The sequence below is a fragment of the Sinocyclocheilus grahami genome, unplaced genomic scaffold (genome assembly GCF_001515645.1).
Source record: "Sinocyclocheilus grahami isolate Dianchi unplaced genomic scaffold, SAMN03320097.WGS_v1.1 scaffold131.1, whole genome shotgun sequence".
NCBI classification, from domain to species: domain Eukaryota; kingdom Metazoa; phylum Chordata; class Actinopteri; order Cypriniformes; family Cyprinidae; genus Sinocyclocheilus; species Sinocyclocheilus grahami.
Window position 1 is genome coordinate 442,379 of NW_015505310.1, and position 11,010 is coordinate 453,388.

The 11,010-nt window shown below is 35.2% G+C and overlaps 2 protein-coding genes across 2 annotated transcripts in view; one reads left to right on the forward strand and one right to left on the reverse strand.

The window, feature by feature from the left end:
• Window positions 1-6,190, forward strand: part of LOC107590664 (SH3-containing GRB2-like protein 3-interacting protein 1) — a 76,624-nt gene extending 70,434 nt beyond the window's left edge. The window contains exons 18-23 of the mRNA XM_016279565.1: window positions 3,598-3,758; window positions 4,516-4,648; window positions 5,280-5,482; window positions 5,691-5,755; window positions 5,842-6,006; window positions 6,108-6,190. Of these exons, the coding sequence (XP_016135051.1) occupies window positions 3,598-3,758; window positions 4,516-4,648; window positions 5,280-5,482; window positions 5,691-5,755; window positions 5,842-6,006; window positions 6,108-6,130 (750 nt within the window). The 3' untranslated portion in view covers window positions 6,131-6,190. The remainder of the gene's footprint in view (window positions 1-3,597; window positions 3,759-4,515; window positions 4,649-5,279; window positions 5,483-5,690; window positions 5,756-5,841; window positions 6,007-6,107) is intronic.
• A 2,827-nt stretch (window positions 6,191-9,017) lies between these two features.
• On the reverse strand, window positions 9,018-10,414 carry insl5a (insulin-like 5a). The gene is made up of 2 exons (XM_016279566.1): window positions 10,237-10,414; window positions 9,018-9,151 (listed from the first exon to the last, which is right to left on the reverse strand). The coding sequence occupies exons 1-2, from the start codon at window positions 10,412-10,414 to the stop codon at window positions 9,018-9,020; spliced, it is 312 nt and encodes a 103-aa protein (XP_016135052.1).
• Between the last annotated feature and the right edge of the window lie 596 nt (window positions 10,415-11,010).

Below are 11,010 nucleotides of genomic sequence, written 5' to 3' on the forward strand. Positions count from 1 at the left end.
ATTAGAGCTGCTCCATTGCAGCGGCTTAGTACTGTAATCATGCGCTTTGCTGTAATAATGCAGGGAACCACTCGCTATAAATCTCCTAACTGATATTTTCAGAAATAGAAGTCACGTTTTTTCATCTGAAACGTGCTGCGATTTATATTCCAAAGCCACTCATATAATGCAGAAACACTCAAGCAAGCAAAACACGCGCAATGCGCACAGGTATTTGTACTGATGCAGAATAGTACAGCCTAGCGCATTTCACACAGGCTGTTAGATTCACTTTCACCAGAAAGTCGTATGCCCAAGGTTAAAAATAAATTATGTTTATAGTGAATGCCCCTATAAATGGTCTTATTTTTACGATTTAGTTTTAATCCAAATGATGCGTGTGCTAAGTGAGCGAACATCAAAGATCACACAACAGAAGTGCGCGCGCTCACTCTCTCTCTCTCTCTCTCTCCATACCGTTAAGTAACTTGTGCATTGTTTTACTTACTTGTTTTTGACATATCCGACCGAATTACAAACTTTCCAGTGATGTCTGTGAGAAAGGTATATTCACTCGACAAGCTCGCGCGCTCAATCCACTCAGTGTGCTTTATCAGCTTGCACACATCAGCTATACAGGCGTTAATACTGAATGTTTAACGTTATGTTCATTGCATACATATACTTCGTAGACATCCTTAATCTCTTATAACGCCATTCTGTTGTCTGTGTTTCTTTGTCTGAATATAGCGCTTATCACATGCTGTGTGGTATCGGCGTTTGGTATCGGGGCATTTTAACGAGTATGAGTACGAGTACAGAAGCTCAGTATCAGGCCCGATACCGATACCAGTATCGGCATCGGTGCATCCCTAATATACATACATACATATACAGTATATATATATATATATATATATATATATATACATACATATACACACACCACATTCAGATTATATTAAGTTAAATTAATGTACAAGTATATGACTTAATTTAAATTAATGTACAAGTATATGATGTACATTAAGTATAAGTATTCTTATGACTTTGCAATGTAAGCCTCATAAAGTATGTAAATACTTGAATGTTTCACAGCTGTTTCAGACAGTTCCTTAATTTGAAACTTTATTTACCTGTCATCTCTCTCCCTCTCTCTATTAATCTTTGCTGTCTATACATCTGTTTTTCTGTCTTATTTGCTGATAGTAGTATTAGTATACTTTATTGTCCTCAAGAGGAAAATTGTTATGGACTACATGTTGCTGCAGACATGCAATAAATTAAAGGAATTCTTATATCGATTTAACTTACACATTGAGATTCTATATCTTCTACCAGAGGGAAGTAGTTCATATTGTAAATACAAGAAATGAGTTTGATCACCAAGAATCCTCTCTACCTGATTAAGAACACATTCCTCATATAAATCTTGAAGGTTAAAATGTTCATCATGCCCAACAATTCTCCATGCTGTCAATAACAGGTGCATCAACTTAGATTTAAACTGTACTGATAGGTTACCAAACCACACTGTGATACCATACCTAAAAATACTTTATAAAACAGCTTTATAAAACAGCAGCATAAGATTCTTGTTTACTCCATAGAGACGGAACCTACATAATAAATACAATCTCTGTTGTAGTCAAGTGCAAACCCATTCAATGTGTGTTTTCCATGTAAGTGAACTATCTATGTAAACGCCCAAATACTTATAGGTCTGTGACTGAATAATATTATGATCATGTATAACCACTTGGCGATGGTCACCTATACATTTTGGATCAAATACAATCTCTTCCGTTTTCTTTGTATTTATTATTAGCTCATTTTTATCACACCAGTCAACAAACTGACTTATTTCTGACTGGTAAATAGTGCTAATATTGTCATGCACATAGAGTAGACTTAGTATGGCTGTGTCATCTGAATATTTAAAAATACAATTTTGTGAATGCCTACTTAAGCATTAATTTGAAAAAAAGAATGGGTGAACTGACGCAGCCTTGTGGAACACCTGTACTACTGCTCTTTTGATATGAAAGAAGATTGTTTACCTTTACACATTGAGTTCTATCTATTAAAAAATAATAGGACCACTTAGTAATACATGGGTTTACACTCAGCTGCTTCATCTTATCAATTAACAAATGAGGTTGAATCGTGTTAAAAGCGGAGCTAAAATCAACAAACAGTAACCGAGCATAAGCTTTAGGGTCTTCTAAATGCTTCAAAAATCAAGTGCATAATGCTGTTAATAGCATCTTCAGTTCCTCTCTCTTGTCTATAGGCAAACTGTAAGGAATCTAGATTACTAGCAACCTCTGCTTTCAACATAGATGCAGCACACTTTTGAAAACATTTCATAATCACAGATGTTAATGCAACCGGTCTAAAATCATTGTTCTCTAAAGGCCTAGCTATCTTAGGAACAGGTATAGTCAATGTTATTTTCCACAAACTGGGAACAATACCTGAATCCAAAGATTGTTGAAATATTGGAAGCCAAGCTGGAGTCAATTCATCTGCACAACATTTAACAATATAGGGAGAAATTCCATCCGGGCCTGCTGATTTCTTTGAACAGATATGTTTAAAATAGAAATTAATCTGTTTCGGATGAATCAATGACTTATCTTTGATGATATCTGGAGAAAAATCCCTTACAGCAATACTATTCCCAGAGATATGCCCATGCTTCTCAAATCTTAGATAAAAATCATTTAAATCATTCACTTTCTGTAAGTCATAGAATAGAAAAAATAGAAACAGTATTTCTGAAAGACTGCATATTAGTTATAGATTTCATAGAGTCCCACAGCTGTTTAGGATTATACAAACTCAGCCTGTTCTCCAGGAGTTCTTTGTTTCTTCCTGGCATCTCTTAGTAATCCATTCAACTCCTTCTGAACAGCTCTTACTCCAAGACAATCATGACTGCGAAAAGCCAGTTTCTTCCTGTTAATACAGTCTTTGATCTCTTTAGTTATGTCAGGTTTATTATAAAAAACTTGTTCTGTGGCCTCACAGGAATCCGTGTTTCATTCGATCATTCGTTTTTTTATTTATTATTGAAAGTAGAAAAATTAGAAACCGGCTCCTTTTTCGTATTTTCGTTTTTTTCCAAAACAGACGCGTCTAGACCTGTCTAGACTCTGCCCCGGTACGAGTTATGTCGAGCTATTCATTAGCCTGTTTGTTTGATGAGAAAAATATGAAATGTAGTTGCAATAAAATGGGTTATTAATCCGTACATCTGCAGCAGCGGAGGACTATTATTCTGCTGCATGATACAGTGGCACGGTTTGATCTTCGGCTGACCAATCAGCAGAAAGGGGCGTTTAATTCCCGCCCACGTGTAGAAATCGAATATTCAAGAACGAAAAACTAAAATTTAAGCTGAATTCTTGTTTTTCGTTTTTCGGAAAAAAACTAAAACACGAAAAAGGAGCCGTTTTCAAATTTTTCTACTTTCAATGTTAAATAAAAAAACTAATGATCAAATGATACACGGATTCACAGGCCCCCATGAATTTGTTTAATTGATCACTTTGTTTCTAACACTGTTTTACACACCAGACCTTTACTTCTGTATGTGTCTAATAATGTCACTTTCTAAGGTGTGTGGTGAAGATCACCGGAGAGATGGTGTTGTCCTTCCCAGCAGGCATCACACGGCATTTTGCAAATAACCCCTCGCCTGCTGTGCTAACCTTCAGCATAACCAACTACAGTCGTCTGGAACACGTCCTTCCTAACCCTCAGTTACTGTGCTGGTAATAACATTCATCTAACATCGACTACAACAGAACCTTCACATAGACCTCATCATATTTGTTGACTAGTGATAAGTATACATTTCTTTATTAGTCACACAAATAATGCATTAGCCTGAAATGTATTATGAATCCATTTTTATGGACTAATTAGTAATGAAAGTGATTAGTAAAGGATGGAGAATTGTAACTTATGGTAATACTTCAGTATAACTTTATGCATTATCTCAGTGTGAGATTTCACTTCAGAATCACTCCTGAGGCTGACTCACATATACTGTATGACTAATTATATGTGATCTCCACACTTATGTAGGAGAAGTGAGGGGATGCCATAATTTATTGATCTTGCAAAAGCTTTAGACTTTTGGGTCTAATACAAAGTATTATATGCTCACCTAGGCTGCAATTATTTGATGAAAAATACAGTAAAAATGTGAATATTTTGAAATATTATTACAATTCAAAATAATTGGAAAATGTAATTGATTCCTGTCATGGCAAAGCTGAATTTTTAGCAGCCATTACTCCTTCTTCAGTGCCTCACACTCCAGAAATCATTCTAATATGTTGATTTGCTGCTTAAGAAGTATTTCTTATTTAGTGCATAATTGCTGAATAAAGTAATAAGAAAAACATATTGACCCCAAACTTTTGAATGGTGTACATGTTGATACAGGAAGAACAGATAATGCCTAGTTCTTTATTTTATTTGAGTATGATTTGCAGATTGAATGCGCTTTCAAATTTCCTACAGTGACACCACACAGCCCAATCCCAACTCAAAGGAGTTCTGGGTGAATATGCCAAACCTGATGACCCATTTAAAGAAGGTGGCGGAACAGAAACCACAAGCAACTTACTACAATGTAGACATGCTGAAATATCAGGTGAGAACCTCAAAGCAACACTGATCACAGAGACATAAGAGCACTTGTAGTCATTGGATTTTAGAAAATCTATGTCTAGTATTTGCTTCATATTTTACGCAAGTAGTTCTTAGTTGGTTTAGCTTCGGGACCTAGTAAAGGTCTGAAATGGTTAATATGAGTGAATAAAAATGCCCTTTAAAACAAAGTATTATTTTATTTATTAAGATTTATATTTTGTATTAATAATAAAATGAGCATTTCTTTTATTAAATGATTAATAATGAATGTATTAATCATTAGTAATTATATATTTTAATTTAAATTAAAACGCTTTTATTTATTCATAATTTATTAATAATCGTAATTTGAAATTATTTATTATTAATTTAATATCTATTAAATAATTTATTAATTGTTTATAATTTAATGTAAAAAATAATTCTTTTATTTTTATATTATTACATTATTTGTCATTATTTATTATTGATTTAATATTTCATAAATTAATAATTAATGTATTAATCATTATTAATTGAATGTTATTCTTAATTGAATTAATTTTAGAATTTAATTTAAATCATAGTCTTGTTTTTGAGATTGATGAGAACGAGGCCATGTCATTAACACTTCATTATCAAATCTGCCTCAGGTGTTACCGAAGGGTCTACAGTCCACTCCTCTAAATCTAGCAGTGAGCTGGAGGTGTGAGCCCACCAGTACTGATCTGAGGATAGACTACAAATACAACGGTGGTGCCATGACCACTCCTGTTGCCCTCAACAATGTTCAGTTCCTCATCCCTGTGGACGGAGGTGTCAGCAAACTGCAGGCTGTGCTTCCTCCAGCTGCCTGGTGAGAGATGAACTAGATTCTTCTATTAATGGACTACTAGTCTACAAAAATCAGACTGTCATTGTGAGAATGAAGCATTATGATTGTACTTTAGTTTGGGCGTTTGAAAAATGATACTATGAGTAGTACTAGATGTGGAAGAAGAGCATTTGAACATTCTTTACTTTCTTTCTAGATAATATAATATTTTTTATTGCTCTGCTTATAGGAATGCAGAACAGCAGAGAATCTTATGGAAAATTCCAGATATTTCTCAGAAGTCTGAGAATGGAGGTCAGATTCATGGTTCATTCTTGTGTGTATATATACACTTATAATAATTCACTTGTAATAAATGAATTGCTTCTCTTTATCTTCAGGTGTGGGATCTCTGCTGGCCCGTTTCCAGCTATCAGAGGGTCCCAGTAAACCCACTCCGGTGGCAGTGCAGTTCACCAGTGAGGGCAGCACTCTGTCAGGCTGTGACATTGAGCTGGTTGGCCTTGGATATCGTTTTTCCCTCGTCAAGAAGAGGTTCGCAGCAGGTGAGTTATGCAAGCGACATCTGTTTTGATCAGTAATGGCCTAGAAATCTTTACGCTGCATTTATTCAAAACATAAAATTGTATTTGTGCTTTTATCATAGGAAAATACATGACAGACAACTAAACGACACCATGCAAGTCTGCATATTTTGGACCAATTCTGAATATTTAAAACACAGGACATGACCCCTGCCTGACCTTATGGATAAACCTTTGTAGATGTACAATACAGGTGGACCTCACACACACTCCAGCAGTATTATATGAGTTGCATTATAAAATGTGGACCGTTTTAGGGTGTACTTCTTATATTTGTGAACTGTATTCACTTTGCAACATCTGTATTACGACCTGGGTTTGTTCGTAAGGTTCTGTCCCCCGTGTTATTGGCTGTGCCTACCTGAATCTGAAATCTCTGTATCCTTCTCTAAAAGTGATACTGAACATGTGATGTTTTTATTACTCTATGCATTCAGTTTGTCAAAAGTATCACATTTTCGAACAAGGTAGCAAATTAGAACGTTCTATAAGAGGACTGAGCCTCTGCCACAAGATGGCGCTATACTGTTGCATGTAGTATGAGGTCTGCATCGGATTTTGGTGTTGCTCAAGCGTATTTTAAAAAGCGTATTCAGGAATATCTCATTTTAATTTACACAGTGCAGTCAGGTTCATTAATTGCACAACGATAGAAATTATGTTTTTAGAAAGCCACAGTTTGAAAAATAGACTCCTGCTTGCAATAGACTCACAAAAGAACAGAAAAGTCGTTTTCAATTGATTATATATGTCTTGAAGGACGTTTGGTGTTTTCTTGTATTGTTAAATAGCCTTTCTGTTGTTCCTAAAGGAACCGTGTTAGACATCAGAGTATATCAGTCTATTTTTATTTATTCATGATTTGTTATATATATATATTTAAAAAAAAAAACTAAACAAGTTACACTGTATATGAATAGACTTTGAATGGTATCATAATTTAGGATCCTTGAAGTTTTGGACTTTTTGTTATCTGTGTAGTTGGGTAAGCTGTGTACAGTATAATGCTGAGGTATAATTTTTACATTTATTTCAGATATCATTTTTTTAACTCAAGTGCAACAGAAAATTGATGCTATATATGGGTCGGGGGTGACATTTAAAAGAGAAAACGAAACATGATACTGTATCTACCTAGATGCATCACGCTTAATGTTATTACAGTGTTATGTATAGCAGCACTAATTAGTTCAACATGGATTGTCAGCTTTGGACATTGTAAATTCTTTTATCATTCACGCAGATGTGTTTGTATCCAGCCACTCCCCCACAGCACATGTTATTGAGTGTCCTGAGCATGAGCCCCTGCGCTTCAGAACATCTTTATTTTGCTAATGGTAACGGTCTCTGTGAGATGACGAGGTTCTTGAGTGGTTAAATGACCAAATCGCTTTTTCTTTTCTTTTCGTTTGTACGCGTATCTCCAGAATTGTCCTTTAAGAGAAAATAAGCTGCATATTTTTTAAATGTTTAAATCTATGAATAAAGTGAAAAATATTGTTTCTTGTGGAAAAAAAAAAGGAAAAGGAAAAAAAAAACACTGTGTTTAACTTCCCAGATGTTCAATGTCAAGAACAAACATTTTTGGTTACATCTTTGAGTGTCTGATGTAGTGACGTCGTGATGGTTTGGAGAAGAATATACTGGTGCTTTGTAATTCATAGGTTTCCATCCACATTTAACGTTGTGGATGAGCGTCGCCATCCGTTAACGCTGCATTGCGTATTTTCTGAGCACTGTAGCTAAAGGGTTTTTTCGAAGAACAATTTGGAGTCTGTCAGCTGAAAGGAAAAAAAACTATGAATTTAATTCTGTGTAGTGCTTAATCATGTCTATGGTCTAAAGTGAAACGTCACTCAGATGCGCAATAGAAATGAGAAAACTCACGTCAGTTTAGATGTAAGTGGAGCTGTGTGTGAATGTTGAATTGCATTAGTGTGTGTGTGTGTACCTGTTTTTCTATTCTGGTGGGGAATTAAACCTGAATACACACAGACTCATGGGGACTCATGTCACGGTGGGGACCTAAATTGAGGTCCCCACGGGTAAACAAGCTAATAAATCACACAGAATGAAGTTTTTTGATAATCTAAAAATGCAGAAAGTTTCCTGTGAGGGGTAGGTTTAGGTGCAGGGTTGGTGTAGGGCAATAGAATATACGGTCTGTACAGTAGAAAAACCATTACGCCTGTGGAGAGTCCCCACAAGGATAGCAAACCAGACGTGTGTGTGTGAGTGTGTAAGAGAGAGAGTTTGTGAGTGTGCTTGTACGAGTGTGTGTGTGTGTGTGTGTGTGTGTACTGTCTGGTAACTAAATCATCTCTTCCCAGCAACATGTGCAAGCTGCGTTTGTACAAAAAATGTTAACAAAGATCTGAGAGGTTACTTTGCTCTTTCCAAAACAATAAAACATATAAGCCTGATAAGTGGATGTATTGTGTTATGTTTAAAGTTTATCAATATTATTCTAAAATATTATGCCTGAAATGCTCGTCTGCATTATGTAATAATATTATTTAATTAATCATTGAATATAGAATATTTTAATATAGTTATATATTATTACTCAGTTTGGTCCAAATTGGTTTAACAGCATTTATGGGAGAAAATAAACACCTTTGATGCATATGCAATAATGTTTATTGAGAAAGTTTGCAAAATACAAGTAAGAATGAAACACTTTAAATGCATGATCACTGCTGTGCACTTCATTATGCCGTTTCACTGCTGTTGGTGACTTGATATTTACCCTCTTACATGGTGCATCTTAGAGTACAAGTGTAGCACAATTATCTAATCCCAAATTAGACATGCTTTTTATGTAAATTAGCATCATCTACTGGCAAATTAAGCTGTTAAATGAATTACAACTGACTGTACATTTAGAGTACACTTGAGAAGTGTTCATATTCATTTGGACTCGATGTGGAAGAAAACATGGTGAGACAAATAGAAAAACACAGCTTCATTTCTCAGCAGAGCAACGTGAGGTCACTTTTCTTGCAGCCAAACTGACAACAAACATTGTTCAGGTCTCGCCTGGCCAGGTCAGATCCCAGACTCTCGCTAAGATCCTCAGCACTGCTTAGATCTCCATTAAAAAACCCTGTGTAATGACAAACACAAAATACAAAGTTAACATTTGTACTAATATTTTGAAGTCTATAACGCATATAATCAGGTCTGAAGTGATGTGATGGCAGGAGAAAATAACACAGGAGTTTTTCTGCTTAAACTCAACTTGTGTCAGTCTAATGGAATGTAATATCACCAGATGTTGTTTATCTGTTGACTGGAGGAGACTTGTTCTCACAGATATAATTAAAGCAGTGCTCTATTGAATATCATCAGACTTGAAGGGTAAGAAACAGTAAGAGGTGCACAGATATTTATACAATCATAGGTTATTTGCAAAAACTTTTGGTTCATAGCAACTTATAGAACAGTGTTTAGAGAAAAAAATATAAATGTAAATGTCAAATAAACAGTGAAAACAAAAACAGAAAAAAAATATTCTAGTTGGTCATGCTTGTTCAAACGAGAACGTATTTTCTCATTGTTTTATAGTTTATATTCCATATATATATATGTGTGTGTGTGTGTGTATGTAGATATAACAGTTTATTATATAAATATATTACAATACACCATATATATATATATATATATATATGGTGTATTGTAATATATTTATTTATATATTATTCAGTATTATTAAATACTTTCCATCTCTCTTTTTTTATATAGTCTTAATTGCTAAAATTTTTTATTGTTTTAAACTTCTTAATCTAGATTCTATTAATAATGAATCAACAGAACTTCTAGAGGATTACAGGGCTGTTGGCAAAATAAATTCTATATCATTAATAAAATATACAGTGCTCACATGCACATACAACAATTATTATTTTAGAACAATTAACATATAAAAAAGTTCTACTGATTTGAGACTTGTCATAGCACTTGCATATTGCTCTTTTGTTGATTTGGATTGCTAAATGTAAATGTATTCATATTATTAAAATAGATAACTACAATTAATTTAATGTAATAAATTTTAAAAGGGTAGAAAACAACTTTATTTCATATACTATAAACCAATTAGATATGCTCTAAAGCCCAACACTGACACCAGCATTTGACACATTATGTTTTCATAATTAGCATGAATCTCTGCTATAGCAAACTCACCTTCCATATCCTGCGGACTGCTGAACCTCCTCCACCTAGAGCCGCCACACGTGTAGACGACGGCACGGATGAACTCTCGGCCGCACAGCTTGACTGTCCTCACATCAGCCTGCACGTCTGACACGCTACACACAGCCCACAGCAGCAGCAGCAGAGCAGGACAGAGAAAACCTCTCATAGTGGCTTCAGTGAGTGCGGCTCCTTCTCTTCTGCCCTTATGTTTTCTTTCTGTCTCTCTAAGGTCCTCTGTATCTTCTGTTAACTTCTCTCAGGTCTGGCGAACATCTGATTAGCCCATGAGACATGACCCCAATTTATGGCGGCATGTTGGACGGCTCACGCTGGACCGTTCCATCCTGTCCAAATCCCACCCAACACTTACTCGATCCCCTCAAGTCAAACAACTTTGATCGGAAAACAAAGACCAGCAGGTATTTAGGTGCTTTACTGCCCCAATCTGGAATTAAATTACATCCTTAGGGACAAGCTGTTGTCTCTTAACATCTCCAGTTTAATGGTCTCATTGCAGTGCTATTCTCCTTAATGAATGGATAATCTAGTCACATAAAGACCAATGCTGCTCCCCGAGAAAAACAGATGTCCACTATCTGCTGATGTGACCGTGAAATTCTGTTACCTTAAACCTAGTTGGTCTATGAAAAAAAGTAGTGCAAATTAGCAATATGGCTATAATCCCAGGCATTATGGTTTTATGGCTGATGCTGGGCCCCATGAGATGATTAACAGTATTATCTCTACTGACAAAATAACATA

What these genes read in the sequence shown, in the direction of transcription:
- insl5a (XM_016279566.1), bottom strand. Translation starts at nt 10,414, where the DNA reads ATGAGAGGTTTTCTCTGTCCTGCTCTGCTGCTGCTGCTGTGGGCTGTG. An exon ending in CAGTCCGCAGGATATGGAAG is followed by an intron (nt 9,152 to 10,236) that starts GTGAGTTTGCTA and finishes GTCATTACACAG; the next exon opens with GGTTTTTTAATGGAGATCTA.